A 16,405-nucleotide genomic window follows, 5' to 3' on the forward strand; every position below is an offset into this window, starting at 1 on the left:
TTGAAATAAATTATAATCAGTCAACTTAAATCATTTATTTCACTTTAACAAACCCATTGTAGATGTTACCACATGAACTACATTTTCTAATTCGAACTGACCAAACATTATTATTTATATATTTATTTTTGCAGTGTAGGACAACAGAAAACGTATGTCCAATATATCTGAAAAACCTGGAAATTATAGTTTCAGAAACTTTCAGAATTGTATGCCTTTTTTCAAGTCAGAATTTCACTGTGTGTTTTCTGTCACACATTCATTTCCCTCTTAACTTGTTAGTTCAGAGCTGCATGCATGTCTGAGTCTGTTGTAAGTGACTAAGTGACTAATGCATGTGTGAGGAAGTTTGAGATGAGTGCAGTGAAGAGAATGATAAAACTAGAGAAGAGTGAGAAGTGAAGTGTGGCTGAGCATTTGAAGCTGTCGTCTGTGCCGTTGGATGTAAAGGTCACAAAGCCAATGGCGGCTCCCTCCACGTTGTCTGCGATCCAAGTGTTGAACTCAGAGACACGTGAAAACACCTCTGGAAAATCTTTTATGGCACAGCCCAGGCTCGTCCCAAAACTCGTGATCCCAGCCTGGACCCACTTAGAACCCGTTTTGCACTGTATCGGACCTCCAGAATCTCCCTGCAGAGGGAAGCAGAGAGTCAACATGCAACAGCAGGGTTGTTTAAAGTCACCATGAAATCCGTCTTTTTTTATTAAATATAGCTGTAGTATTCTGAATTAGTTATCCATGCACATCATGCACATAATTGATGTCTAAAAATATTTAATCAAAATAGTTTTTAATAGCACGAAGGCAGGACAACCTGTCAACCACATGAGATTGACCAATAGCAACACAAACATCCAAGTCCTGCTCTAGTTTTTTTCAAAGTCGTTTCACTCGGATAGATACATGTCACAATAGTGAAAATAAAGTACATCGTAACTTCTCTTTCGTGCCAACTTTAAAATAAGATGGAGAGACTTAAAGGAAGTGTTTTTCTGTTCCTAATAATCATATGGCTTCAGAACACTTTTAATTTACTACACAACTTTACAACTTGTAATTAATGTAATATGGACTTCTATATGGTGCTTTTTCTCATTTTGGAGCTTGACAGCACCAGTCCTTGTTTACTATTTTAAAAAATAAATGAATATATTTTCAAAAAGAGTGTCCACAATATTCTTAGAAATTTTGATGACAGAATTGTCCTTTTGTGTTTGACTCACCTGACAGGTTCCTTTGCTTGTTCTCCCTGCACAGATCATCTGTGGTGTGATTGTAAGACCTTTCACATTCTTATACTGGCAGCTGCATTGTGAGCTGCCCACGACTGGGACTTCCACCTCCTGCAGTGTCCGAGGACCCGGCAAAGGCTCTGTCACACACAGAGACAGTGTTTGTGTGTGAATGACATGTTTATCCATGCTGAAAAAAACTGCATTTCCAGCCTAAGTGTGCTGGTCTTCCAGCCTGGTAATAAAACCAGCTGAAGCTTGGCCTGGCTGGGAGACCAGTTTGAGCAGCTTAACCCAGCTAAGACCAAAATACACATTTTGTATTTTGTATACACATTTTGTATTTTGTATACACATTTTGTATAAATACCTTGACCTTGAAAATACAGAAACGCCATTATGGAGGTTTCACCCCACCATCACACTAACACATTAATAGATTGGCTGCTGTGCTCATGTGTTCTTGTAGCTTGAAGATATATTTTTGAGGAAAATCATCTTTTTTCCCTTCTTTTGTTATATATTTACTTATTTGGGAGAGTTTTGATGTCATTAGTGACATTAACTCTAAGATGATTACCTCTGTAATACATGCTTTAAATGGCACCTATTATGCAAAATTCACTTTTACATGGTGTTTGAACATAAATGTGTGTTGGCAGTGTGTGTACACAACCACCCTATAATGATAAAAATACAACCAGTGTTTTTTTTTAAATCCCCATAAATCATAAGCACTGTCTCAGAACGAGCTGTTCTCAGAATCAATGCAATAGAGCATCACAGTCCCGCCCACAGCCCGAGAGGGCTTTGGTGCCGGAAGTAAATTTCCCATTCATTTCTCCCATTGACTTTTGGAAAAATCTGTATCTAAAGAGTTTTAGAGCATGTCTGAGGATAACCAGCTATGGCTGAACTCATAAGCATACAACATATCATTTCGAGTGAAAAAACGAAGAGAAAATCCAAAAAAAAGGCAAAGGTACAAGACTGTGTACATATTTTCATTTCCGAGCGAAGGAACTACTCATCCCATAAACCACCGCGCCTCACTGAAGTCGACTGAAGCCAACCGCGAAAGAGCCTTTTGAGTGAATTTTATATAGTAAATGTGTAGTTAATAGCAGTTCTTTCAGTAATAATCGTGTAAATAAAAAATAATAATATATTGTGTGCGTGTGTGAAAGCGGTTAACGATAACGTTAGCAACATGGTGCAGCTCAGTCATCAACACACGTGTGTTCAGTCAGTGTGTAACGTTAGTTTGTGTGTTTATTTCAGAGCCCTTTATGACACAGGACACTCTGCTGACAGGACAGGTTGAGGTCCATGCTCATTTTCATGATGTTATAGTTCATCCTTAATTGTAATAACATTTAATGTAGTTTCTTAATATCCACAACAAGTGAAAATTAAAAAGTGATGGTCAGCAAACCAGAAAGTGCACAGCGCCACCGGTCTGATGCATGGACCGGTGCATGGTCTGCTCTTGGACCGTCATATTCAGTTTATTAACTTGCCATGAATTATTACACAAATATTCAGTAAATGCATGAAGAGGTATGCCTAGGCTTAATATTGTTTTGACAGGGGCATCATAAAATGCTTTATATGACTCATACCATATGAAGGCTACAGTAGCCTATCTAAAGTGAACGATAAGTAAGGGATAATGTAAAGCGAGGCGGTTGTAAGGCTGATTATGAGCCCGAAGCGGAGCCTGAAGGGAGTTGTATTCGCTATAACAACCAACTCGCTATACATTATCCCGCTTATTACATGGCTACCTACCAAATAAATAAATAATTTGACACAAAATATTAATTTAAAAAGGAATGTATTGATTTAAAAACTATTTATATGGCTTCCGCTAAAGAAAACAGTCCGTTCAGTCTCTACTGTTAGAATCCTGCTTCCATGGCAACGCTCTCCGGACCTTCGCGGGGTTTACACGACATCCACCAATCAGATGCATCACTGTGGGATTGTGGGATTGTTTAGGATTGTGGGTAATGAAGTACTTATCCAAGACATCGCGAATAAAAGGCATTTATCTCAAATCAAGGTTAGTGCCCCATGAACTTTTGGGGTTTATATGAGCATATACAATCGCTTAATACAGCCGTTGCTGGTTTTAAGTCTACCATGTATGGTTACGTTTTTATGGCTTAATGTCTATGGAGAAATTGTATTGAATTTTTACTTCCGGCACCGGCTGTGGGCGGGACTGTCATGCTCTATGTGAGGTAGAATTGCACAAGCCCCGCCCACGACTGTTGATTGACACTGCAGTTTGAGCACAGACACGCCCTGAGCTGGACACAGTCCGCCATTGTTTCGACGCAGCACGCCAAACTAACGCTTCATCTTTTGTGTGATGTACAATAAACTTAATTGAACTCATCAGTATATTTTGGTCATCATTCAGACGGGGTCTAACTACAGCAGACTTGTATTAATAGTGGAGCAGATGGCATATAAGTTATAAACGTAATTAAAATAAACATACCTGTTCTATCTCTATAGAGCATATCTAGCTCTGTGGGCATTATTGTACGACTCGAACACCGTTACTGTGAGTTTCTGTTTTGATTTTATCATCTTTCTGTGAGATGAGATTGTCCTGGCTCTGAGGCGAGCTAGTTAGGCTCCGTGGATCCACATCTCATTAACTTTTAAAGGAGACACACTAAAACGGAGCGTTTTTCTCAGCCCCCAAAAAATAACAATTTAAACATGCTGTAAAAAATTATCTGTGGGGTATTTTGAGCTAAACCTTCACATACACACTCTGGGGACATCAAATTATTATTTTACATCTTGTAAAAATGGGCATAATAGGTGCCATTTAAAGCATCAGATCCATCAATGCAAATGACCAAAGCTGAAGCCCACTTAGGCCTAATGTTCCGCCCACTGATCCATATCAAAAGTCAGTTATTAATGCACTGTGTGAACATGAAAAAATAATGAACAGCTTTATTTGTATTAACATTAACCAAGTTGATGTATTGCTCATGGTTAGTTCATGTTAGATAATACATATTTGTAAAAAATTTGAAATGTTGACTTGTAAGTTTAAATTAAAGCTCTATAATTATTAACTGGAAAGGGAAAAAACATGCAATTAACTAAAACTAAAGCAGAAATAAAAATCAATTAATATTAATATAATATAATAGTAATATTTAAAATAAACGAATAAAAGAATTATAAAAAATTAAACAAAAATGAATACACCTATAATAACTACAACTATATATAAAAATAAAAAAAACACTGCATAAAATACATATATTTAAAGTTGTGTATTATAGTTTTGGGACACTCACGGTCTTTGCCAATGTTTCCCCAACCTGTAGCCCAGCAAGTTGTGCCGTTGTGAAAGACACTTCCTATAGATGCCAGGCAGACTGGACGAATGTATGAAGTGAAGTTCACAGGTTGACTCAGTTTCATCAGGGAGATGTCATTATTGAAAAGGCTGTTGTTGTACTTTGGATGGACGATGATGGACTGAACACCAACTTTCACTTCATTTGGGTTGGCAACAGACGTGCTTTGGTTTTGTCTTCCCAAGTACAACGTCCAGCTGGTGATGTTAGTCCTGTTACAGAAAAGATTCAGTACATTGTAAGCAGACTTATGGAAAGAGTTAAAAAGTTAAGTTAAGAAATCATGCGATCCTTCTTACGAGATGATGCAGTGAGCAGCCGTCATCACCCACTGGTTGCTGATCAGGGTTCCCCCACAGATGTGTCCGTCATTGTTATTGTAATTGAAATGTATACTGACCTGCCAGGGCCAGTAACCCGCAGGGGCGTCTGTGCCGCCCACTATGCGTGTGTTTAGGGGAGCTACCCCACAATCTGCAGACAATAAATTATACATCCCAATTTAGGGCTGCACAACTATAGAACCGAAATTGTGATGTGGCTTATGCGGTTATCAAATCGAGAAAAGCCTGGAATGAAGATGGCCAAATATATTAGTATTGTCATTTTACAGGTGTAATGTAAAATAAAATTAAAATAATACTTATTTTTAGACTATCATTATTTTTCTTGTAGGCTATTCTTTTATTTTACAGTAAAATTATTCAGTTGTCACCCTTTGGGTGTTTGAGAAACTGTTCAGAAGGTTATAGCCTAAGCAAAATAATAATAATTTTTACAAATCTTCTGACCACTAAATGGCGCTGTGCCGAAACACTGCATGTAGCCTCAGGTTATGATTGTGATGACATTACCAAGATTCGTCTTGATATGCCAAAGCGTTGGGGGTTTTAGCCTTGTGTTAGATTTGGCGTGCTGATCATCAAATTCGTTCGTGTGTTATTTGAGAATGGGTCAATTTAGTCTTTGCTAGCATGGTCTAAAGATGATCTGTGCCAATTTTGGTAAATTCGGACAAACCATATAGGAGGAATTAGGAAAAGTCGGTTTTTCAGGGAAAATTCGAAATGGCGGAAAAATGTTCATGACTGAAAATCACGTGCGAATCGCCTTGAACCATACGATGACTGGAATGTGATTCTACAAGTCAGACTCTTTCCACATCGGAAGGAGGAATGACGCCATGACGTGCTATCAGAACCTGATTTCACTAAATACATGTTCCTGGATCAACATCCTTATTGATCCTGGAACGACATTCGTGTTGATCCTGGAACGACATTCGTGTTGATCCAGGAACAACATCCGTGTTGATCCAGGAACAACATTCCAATCAACCATCAACATCAGAACCATTTCTTCCAGCATGCATTAGCATAAACGTAAGTGCAAATTCAGACAGTTGGTGGCGCTAGAGGATTAAGTTAGAGATTACGTATTTGCTGTGGTTAATGTTCAAGTCGAGTCACCTTTATTTATATAGCGGTTTTTACAATACAGATTGTATCAAAGCAGCTTCACAGTGATAACATGAAATTTATACAACAAAGTTTGTTTCTAGACGAAAATTGCGTCATCGTCCACCATAAGGAAGACAGATCAATAATATTGTTGAATATTAAATGTGTCCATTTAATGTTCTGTCCTCTATCTGTGCGCCAAATTACATCATTGTCCCGCAAGCGGTTCTATGGTGTGCCTAAAAGCAGAACAAGAAGAACAAGAGGAAAACTAAAGGATACACTGCGTACCTTCGGTGCTTGGCCCGTAATAATTAATGGTGCTTGCCTATAGGCAAAGCAACATTAGTGTTATTGCTCATACTTATTATTAATGGTGCTTGCCTATAGGCAAAGCAACATTAGTGTTATTGCTCATACTTATTATTCTTTTTATTCTTTTTATTCCGCCGCTTTTTTGACGCGCTACTCCTCCCGCAGCTTTTGTCACAGACCCCTGAATGAGGTGTCAAAACGTGCGGCCTATTCGGGAATGGTGTGCTATGACTTTTATAAGCGATCGGGGGTGCGGTGGTCGCCCCAGGGGCGAAAAAGTCGACGAAAAAACGCATAGACTTAACATTACGTCAAACTTTGACGAGTCATAGCTCAGAGTTGGGATTTCATAGAAATGTGAAATTTACCACATTTGGAGAGGCTGGCAGGCTCTGTAAGAACATACCTCACAATGGGGTAAAAGTTGCACCCCTGGGGGGCAGGAGCGGCCCAAACTTTTCCTATTGACTTAACATGGTGTAGGACGTCCCATGAAATGGAGAGAGAGAGAGAGTAAGCGATTTTGTATTGAACATAACTCTGGATCACAGTGTCATAGAGACAAGGGGGCGGGCTCATTTTACTCAGACGACCAATCAGTCTCTCCGGATCATTGTGAAGCTATCAGGCCACGCCCCTAGCAACCATTTAGAGCACCTTAGCAACAAGTTCCATAGACTTCCATTGAAAGAGATCAAATGGATATCTCTGGATAGAAGAGTCATAGAAACATGAGGGTGGTCTCGTTTGACTCGGGGCAGCAAACAGCCAATCATGAATCACATCAACACTTATTAGCCCCTCCCTAGCAACCATTGTCGAGCACCTTAGCAACCAAAATTCACAGACTCATAGCTCAGAGCAAGGATGTCGCAGAAACGTGTAATTTGGCACATTTAAAGAGACTGGCAGGCTCTGTAAGAACATACCACACAATGGGGTAAAAGTTGCACCCCTGGGGGGCAGGAGGGGCCCAAAGTTGCCCCAATGAAGTACTATGGTGTAGGACAGCCCATGAAATGGGCTGTCCTACACCATAGTAAGCGATATTCTATTGAACATAACTCTGGATCACATTTGAAGAGGCTGGTAGGCTCTGTAACAACATAGCACACAATGGGGTAAAAGTTGCACCCCTGGGGGGCAGGAGGGGCTCAAAGTTGCCCAAATGAAGTACTATGGTGTAGGACAGCCCATGAAATGGGCTGTCCTACACCATAGAAACCGCATTTGTATTGAACATAACTCTGGATCACAGTGTCGTAGAGACAAGGGGGCGGGCTCATTTTACTCAGACGACCAATCAGTCTCTCAAGATCATTGTGAAGCTTTCAAGCCACGCCCTAGCAACCATTTAGAGCTCCTTAGCAACAAGCTCCATAGACTTCCATTGAAAGACATCAAAGGGATATCTCAGGATATAAGTGTCATAGAAACATGACGGTGGGCTTGTTTGACTCGGGGCAGCAAACAGCCAATCCCCAATCACCTCAACACATCCTAGCCCCTCCCTAGCAACCATTGTCGAGCACCTTAGCAACCAAAATCCAGACAGGGATATCTTCCATTCTGAATGTCACAGAGGCGTGGGAGTTGGTTTATATCATTCATACTGACAAGCAGCCTTTGGAGTTTCATGATTGGCAGCTGCCAAGCCACTCCCTAGCAACAAAACAGAGTACCCTAGCAACCATTTTGCAAGACCTATATCTCTGCATCAAAACATCGTATAGAGATGGGGGTTGGTTTATACATTCACACTGACTTCGGAGCTTCATGATAGGCAGCTGCCAAGCCACTCCCTAGCAACCAAACAGATTACCCTAGCAACCGTTTTGCAAGGCGTATATCTCTGCATCAGAACATCGTATAGAGATGGGGGTTGGCTCTTTTGACTCATGCTAGCAAACAGGACTTGCTACATGCTACACATGCTAGCAGTGAATAGCTACATGCTAATTTTGATTAGCTAAGTGCTAAATCATGCCAAGAAAATGCTACAAACACCATAGTAACCATCTGTGACAACTACCAACCACCTAGTAACACTATAGCAACTACCCAGAATACCCTAGCAACTGCCTAGCAACGCCCTAGCGACCACAAAAAATACCCTAGCAACTGCCTAGCAATGACCTAGCAACCACCCAGAACACCCTAGCAATACCCTAGCAACCACCTAGCAACCACCCAGAACACCCTAGCAACCGCCTAGCAACCGCCTAGCAACCGCCTAGCAACCACCCAGAACACCCTAGCAACCACTTAGCAACCGCCTAGCAACCACCCAGAACACCCTAGCAACCACCTAGCAACCACCTAGCAACCACCCAGAACACCCTAGCAACCACCTAGCAACCGCCTAGCAACCACCCAGAACACCCTAGCAACCACCTAGCAACTGCCCAGCAACCACCCATAACACCCTAGCAACTGCCTAGCAACCATCCAGAACACCCTAGCAACTGCCTAGCAACCATCCAGAACACCCTAGCAACCACCCGGACAACATGAATAAACCATATCTCAGCAGCAGAACATCGTACAGACATGGTTGTTGGCTCGTACGCAATCATGTATCTCACCCTAGCAACCGGGTCGTGTTTTTTGCCACTGCAAGCACCATTCACATTTTCTTCTGGAAATGTACGTTCTAGTTGTATTTATTATTATTTTCGCCATATTGATCACAAAATTCTGGCTAAATTATACAAATAAACAAACCTATTTTAGCCATTTCACATTTTAAATCATCACTTTTTCCCACAAATCATGCAGCCCTATTACCACAACATAACTTGTGTGATTTATCTTGTGCTGCTCTTACCTGTCTGCTGTGCATTTGAACCTGCGGAGAGAAAAGAGCAAACAATGTCAAACTTTCACTTTCAAACCTTCCTAAACGACAGTTCAACAAAAAGGAAAAGACATGAAATCCTAGACATGAAACTTTTCAAGTAAACGCATCTTCCTTTAAGGATGTTTTGATATTCATGGAAAGCAAAATAGTGATTAAGAAAATGATGCTCTGTGAATCTACTCACATTAACATTTGACTCGGCAAACACACAGCCTACTGTACTGTATATACTCGTGATGAAACTTACCTTCCATACTCATCATGGCGATAAAGCTGATCAAGATCACTGACAACTCCATGGCTGAAGGAAAGTGTTGTAGAAGAGAGGTGTCTTGCCCCTTTTATATCTTTAAATCCCCAGTTTGGAATGTATTTCTGGTCAACAACAAACATTTCATAATAAAACAGGTTTGACTCGTCTTATTCCTTCCTGTAAACATAATAATGCATAATGACGGTGATGCTTGAAATAGCTCAAACATAATCTATATCCTTTATAAATACACAGAATTAATACTTTCACAACTTGACAAAACAAGAGTTTGATTTCAAATGATTTTATGATATTCAATTTAATATATTGTGATGGAAATGAAGCCACATCTGAGATCAGTTATAATTTGTGGGGGGAAACATGATATAAATAATATTAACAAAGATTTGAATGTTTTATATTACTTTCACTCTTAGTCTAGATTTAATAGGTTTTAAAGTTTGATATATTTGTGATTAATTTTAACATTTGATTTAGATTTTATCTTCAAGTTAAAATTCAACCCCTGTCCATATTTATTATGAATATATGTTATAAGTTGTGTTATGAGTCTCTTTTAAGAATATTTGAGCTACACGATTCTACAAGTCAGACTCTTTCCACATCTGAAGGAGACGCGTGCTGATTTCACTAAACACATGTTCCTGGAACAACATTCCAATAACCATCAAAAACATTTGTGGGGCAAGTTTACAGTTTATGTCAAGTTTAGACTTAAAACAAGGGTTTGGTGCTTCTATGTCAGTTCACCTATTTTTGAAAAGGAATATTGTTTCTGGATCAACAAAATATGTTGATATCAGGACGTGATTCAGAGTTATGAAACCACTCATGTGTTGTTAAACCACGTATTAAGAGAACAAAAGATTTTTCAAAGTTGTAAATAAAACCAAGATTATTGGAGTATGTTTTACAAGAAAATAGCCTACAATTTCAGTCATAAAGTAATATTTAATTTAATGTGGTACTTGCCATTTCTTTGTAATTATTTGTTTAATTGACTAGCAATTTCTGAGTGAAAATTGTTTCAAAGTAAATCCTACAGCTTTTTGTTTTGTGTCCAAACAAGGTCAAGGTTTGGCTGGATAGCTGTTCCCCTGCTGGTAGATGCTGTAACTACATTACTTGGGTAAAATTCATCTTTCTCCATTGACGGTCAATCAAAACCATGTATTGTGGTAAAATCAGTCTTTTTGCATGCAACTTATAAACGTGACCCAGTCTTAATGTAAAGGCAGTTATGCATAAATAGATTCAGTTGGTTAAACAAGTTTGTCTTGCAGCAATAATGTGTTCATTCTTCATCATATTACATAGAGAAGAAGTAACATTCAACAGTGTTAAAATAAGCTTTGAAACAGTGACTCCTTTATTCCTTTCTGAGGGGCCCTGTGTTCCTTAATTTCTCTCTCTTTCATTCCTTCTGTCACTGTTAATCTTCTTTTTACTCCTTTTCTTTGCCATATCTCTTTCACAACCATCCATCCTCACTTTCCCTAGTTTTCCCCTAGTTTCTTCGAAGGTTCTTACTCAGAAATTGTCAAAAACTCTCTAAACTGAACTTGAGAAAGAGAATGGATAGTCAGAATCAACAGAGCTTTATGCGCATGGTTTCATATTTACAATATTGCCAAAACATAATACAAAATAAAAAATACAAATAAAAAAAACCTTTGCAGCCTTTCACATAATTGTATTGGAATAAAACAAATGACCTGAAAAGTAAATGAGAAAAGTACTTGTTGAAAAGACAACAAGCTTTTTTTTTTTGTTATGCAGTGATATCTATATTTATCTAATCTGTGGCGTTGGGCTTTTACAGCCAGATACGACAGGCTTTGATATATCACTGATCAACTGAACACAGATGACTGTATCTTTATAGATACACCTGACTGGACAACAATACCACGATCCACTAATAAAGCTGGTTATCGTGTGGTCACAGCTATAAATATTGTACAGTGCTTCTAAAACTCTTTATTATGTTAATGTTTCACCACAGGTGGAGACAGACAGAACTAGATGAAGTTGAATGGCAAAAGGTGTCTCCTCCGTGTCCTCCAAATGGAAGTACAGTTATTTTAACAGAGTCCCAAGATTACTGGTGAACCCCATTTTGAGTTGGGTCACTATACAGCATGAATGTAAAGTAGTCCAGAACATTGGATGGAGGCCAGATTGAATTTTAAGTGACCACTGTCCTAAATGTGTCTTTTAACATCTCTCTCTCTCTCTCTCTCCCTCTCTCTTAGTACCCCATGTTTACCCTCTTCACACCATTTAACTTTCTCTCTCTCTCTCTCCCTCTCTCTTAGTACCCCATGTTTACCCTCTTCACACCATTTAACTTTCTCTCTCTCTCTCTCTCTCTCTCTCTCTCTCTCTCTCTCTCTCTCTCTCTCTCTCTCTCTCTCTCTCTCTCTCTTAGTGATCAAACTGAATGACTGCATTGAACAGTAGATATAAAGTTGGTACACCCCCTTTTCACTAGCACTCAGTATCTTTTCCTTTGCCCACTTGATCCCCGCCTACTGTCCCCTGTCCCTATATAAGTGTGTTTTTCAGTATGCAATACAAAGAGCAAGAAGCAATGAAAGAAAGAAATAGAGTAACGATAAGGAGTATGTTCGCACTCCAGTAAATCGACATGAAGTTTAAAGTCCTGTTCTATTTATGGCTGCTGGGCCTAATAAAGCCAGGTGAGTACTATAGCCCGTGCGTTTCATCACAGAAACAACACTACATATATTGTTAAGGTTCTCTAAAGGCATTGCCAAGAAAAAAGTTATTTAATGTTTGCTATATATTTTGTAATTGCCCTGAACTGAATTTTAAAGTTTAAAACTGGACGTGTGTTAGCTTACAATATTTTGCGGTGTAGTGTTGTTGTTTTTGAATGCTTTGTATTTTTGACATTATTGAAGATAACCAAAACTTTACCCAAAGATGAACAATAACTGTGTGATTCAAATTTTTAATACCAGAAATGTCCAAGTTGTTTGTATCCACAGCCTCCTTTCATAAATGGAAAATATTAATAGTCATTAAATAAACTGACAAACAATTCTCAATGGCACATAAGTGTTTATTAATAATAATAATAATTGTTGTTGTTATAAATAGCCCTCTAAAGTTGATTTTGTCTCCTAATTAAAATAGCATTTCTTCTTTTTATTGTAAATGTTTATTTAGCACCCTAGTGTCAATTCAGCATGCCGTCTTAAATCAGAAATGCAAAGAAGAACGTTTGAACTTAGAATGATAGACAAAAGCCAAGAAATGCATTAGTTTGTGTTATCCAATCATGGGAATAATAATATCATGCGTAGTCCACATATAGAGAGGTCTAGTAAGATGACCAAGTTAATTATTATAAAGCAGATGAGTTTTATTCAAAACAACTCGCAGTGCACTTAATCAAGTGACAGTTCTCCTGAATTTGAGTGCTTTTCTTAAAACCTTGAAGCGTCCTTATTTTTTAAGCAGTCCTAAATCGAGCACAGGCTTAGAGCTACTGCTCTTGTTTTTGGATTAAAGTGCCCCTATTATGCTATTTTAAAGGTTCCTAATTTTCGTACAGGTTTACATGCATCCACGGTCAAAAACACATGAATGTTCTCATAATATACATTGCACATCACCTAATTTCTCAAAGAGTCTGAAAACGGTTCGTTCAAAGATTCCGTGTAAACCCCTCCTTTCCGCAAACCCACTCTGCTCTGATTGGTCAGACGGCCCAGTCTGTTGTGATTGGTCTACCGCTTACATCACTATACCATATCTGAATTTCAGCTCCAGAGGCTTCCTCAGCAGTTTTATACACAGTGATATGAACTTTAACAATGGCGTCGGTTTTACTAAATTAATTCCAGCGTGAGTCCCCATCCTTTTTTAAGTGCATGCAAAGTAGATTTGCAGCACTGAAAACAGCGTCTTCTCAGCAACAACTACTGTGTCTGAGGGCGGGTCAAAGTACACCTTGTTCGCAGGCAGCCAATGAAGACCATAGTCTGACATTATGCAAATATGTTACATTGTTACATAGGTATGCAACCTGAAGTCAGACTGGAATTGAGACTGAAACTTGTTTCGGCAGTTCAGAATCGATTCTTTCTTTTAAGAGACAATAATTTAATTTGTTGTGTATCTTGATCTTTAAAACTTTTGTTCAAAAAAGCATAATAGGCCCACTTTAAGAGTCTGAAAATTGAAATGCTTTTCCTTTCATATTTTTCTGGCCTTCTCTTAAACTCAGGCTCCTCTGCAGAAGTCTCTGTGTCTCCGGGCTCCTCAGCAGTCCTCAACTGCTCCTTTACACTGCCGCCTCTAGTTGATGATTCACTCTTAAACATCACCTGGTCCTTCGGTGATTTAGTCATTGCCTCAAGGAATCACACTCAACCAGGCTTCTTCTTGAACACAACTGCTTCCTTCATTGGCTCCTTCCCACTGACTGTTTACAATGCCACTCCAGACCAGCAAGGGGTGTATGAGTGCAGGGTGAACTATAATGAAACCGATTACTTCACAGATGTGACTCTGACAACACTAGGTAAGTCTCAAGTGCATCTCACATAGGTCACTTGTATGACATAGTGGATGTTGTTGAAAAACACAGGACCAATATTCAACTTATTCTTATACAAATAAATATAATATCAGATACATATCCCAGACAAGCTAAACCGTGGATTTGCATTCTAAATCTCTTACAGTTCCTCCACTGGTTTCCATCATCTTACCTGAAGTATTCCTGAAAAGAAAAAGTGTGTTCGAATGTTGGGCAAGGAGCTTTAGTCCTCCACAAATCATGTTTACCTGGACACGAGCAGGAAACAAAATCCAAGAACCCCAAAAGCTGCAAGTGAACCGTACAGAGGACGGGCTTTACGATGCAGTCAGCTGGCTAACCTTGATCCCTGAGATCTCTGACCAGAACACAAGCTTTGGCTGTAAGGTGCAACATACAGCCCTGGTGAAACCTATCCTTGAGGAGTTCACACCTTACATTATAGGTATTCAGAATTTACACATTTGATTGGTAGATGTCATTCATTTGAAACAGGATGCAACTTTGCAGTAACAGTACAACATGTATAAGTTCTTTCAGCTTATTTAACATTAGTTACATGCATTTCACCACTCAATGAAGTGGCTTCATCAGTTCATGTCGCAAGTTTTTTGCAGAATTGTGCAACTTGCTGTGGGATTTGTCTCAAGCATCAGTTGCAATTGATGAAGGAAATAACTTCTTGATGTTGTCAGTTTTGCTCTGCGACTCTGAATTGGGGAAAAACTATCAGGATGTAATGGATACATTATGGTTGTTCTTCTTTGACATACATGAACTTCCTACATCATTCCTAAACAATCAGTCCACTTTATCCAAGACTAGTAGATCCAATCACCGGCCATTTGGTCCTTCACTTTTAGAGTTTTCACACTTGAAATAGTTAAAGTCCCTATTTCCAAATTTGTGGTGTCAGTGTCATTGATTGAACGAACGCAGCACGCGACCTGTTACCATAAAGGCTCTAAAAGAAAGCATGCATCGAGCTGTAATATTCTAACGCAATGCGGGGCTAATACCGCAAAAGTGCTAACCCTGCTCCGGAGCAGGGTGTGAAGAGTTCCTTTACTCAGGGTTAAAAGCGGGATTTAGAATGACAATAGCAGTGTGACAGGACCGTGTGAAAAGCCCTAAAGATTTTCGGGTAGAAGTCTTCTGTTAAGTACGCATCAGTGTTGTTTCTGTAAAAGGATGCATTGAGGGTTTAAAGTGAGTGCTCATAAGCATCCTCCTGAATCATAAAACTACAAATGGGACACCCTATGTCAGGACACTTCAACTCCAGTCCTGGAGGGTCAGTGTTTTGCTGAGTTTAGCACTAACCCTAACCAAATAGACTCAAACAAGCTAATCAAAATGTTCAGAATGACTTGCAAATTACAGGTGGGTTAAATTGGGATTGGTACTAAAGTCTGCAGAACATAGGCCCACAGGACTAGACTTGAATAACCCTGCCCTATTGTATTGTAGACTTCATGAACATCAATTGGAATAATTTGGGACAGAATGCAAGTATGCAATGCTGTCTCAAGATGGTTCACTCGTCTGTGCTGGCCCTTATGCCTATGAAGCAGTTGTTTCATTCTCTGATGTCTAAGAACACTTTGCAAATAAATGTTCATTGACTGAAGTCAGACAATGCCAGAAGTGTCCACTCCTGCTTCTGGAGGACCAGCGTCCTGCCGAGTTTGACTCCAATCTGCTCCAGATTACCTGCTTGGGAATTTGTAATAATCCTGAAAACAATGGTTAGCTGGATCATTAGGGCTTTTTAATTAAGTTTGGAGATTAACTCTGCAGGACAGTGGCCATACAGGAGCAGGATTGGACACCCCTAGACTAGGCAATAGTTGCTTTCCAAAATCTTGCAGGCCATTCAAGGCCGACATTTTACTACTCATTCATGGTCATTTATTCATCTGGGAAATCAACATACTCACGTGGTTTTAATGGACTACTAGTAATTTGTGGTTAAGATTGATTACTGGTACTTTTAGTATATTTCATTCTTTTATATCTCTTTTTTTAGTTCTCCCGATGGTCACTCTCTCAACTGTTCCCTCATATTCCCACTCATCTCCACTCACCCTCTCCTGTGACATCAGTGGATTCTACCCTAACAACCTATCCATTCTATGGATACAGAATGGAAAGGTTCTTCCTGAGCTTCCCTTGTCGATCCAGAATGAGGATGGAATGTATATTAGACATCAGTATCACACCTTGAGCGTGGAGGAGAGGAGCAGAGGAGGAGAGGTGAAATGTGTGGCCCAGCAACACAATGTGCAAGAAC

At 39.4% G+C, this 16,405-nt stretch overlaps 1 protein-coding gene across 1 annotated transcript; it reads right to left on the reverse strand.

Moving 5' to 3' along the window:
* Positions 1 to 125: 125 nt before the first annotated feature.
* On the reverse strand, positions 126 to 9,699 carry LOC306989218 (chymotrypsin-like protease CTRL-1). The gene is made up of 6 exons (XM_079594670.1): positions 9,513 to 9,699; positions 9,233 to 9,253; positions 4,930 to 5,104; positions 4,568 to 4,842; positions 1,227 to 1,375; positions 126 to 632 (listed from the first exon to the last, which is right to left on the reverse strand). Exons 1-6 carry the CDS (start codon positions 9,562 to 9,564, stop codon positions 321 to 323), a joined length of 984 nt encoding a protein of 327 aa, XP_079450796.1. The 5' UTR covers positions 9,565 to 9,699; the 3' UTR covers positions 126 to 320.
* Positions 9,700 to 16,405: the final 6,706 nt, after the last annotated feature.

The sequence above is a fragment of the Phoxinus phoxinus genome (assembly GCF_949152265.1).
Source record: "Phoxinus phoxinus genome assembly, chromosome: 21".
Taxonomy (NCBI): domain Eukaryota; kingdom Metazoa; phylum Chordata; class Actinopteri; order Cypriniformes; family Leuciscidae; genus Phoxinus; species Phoxinus phoxinus.

Excerpts from the sequence above, each read along its gene's own strand:
- LOC306989218 (XM_079594670.1), bottom strand. The coding sequence starts at position 9,564 with ATGGAGTTGTCAGTGATCTTGATCAGCTTTATCGCCATGATGAGTATG. Across the intron at positions 4,843-4,929 it reads GCTGCTCACTGCATCATCTC|GACTAACATCACCAGCTGGA; the intron begins GTAAGAAGGATC and ends TTTCTGTAACAG. Across the intron at positions 633-1,226 it reads CAAGCAAAGGAACCTGTCAG|GGAGATTCTGGAGGTCCGAT; the intron begins GTGAGTCAAACA and ends TTCCCTCTGCAG.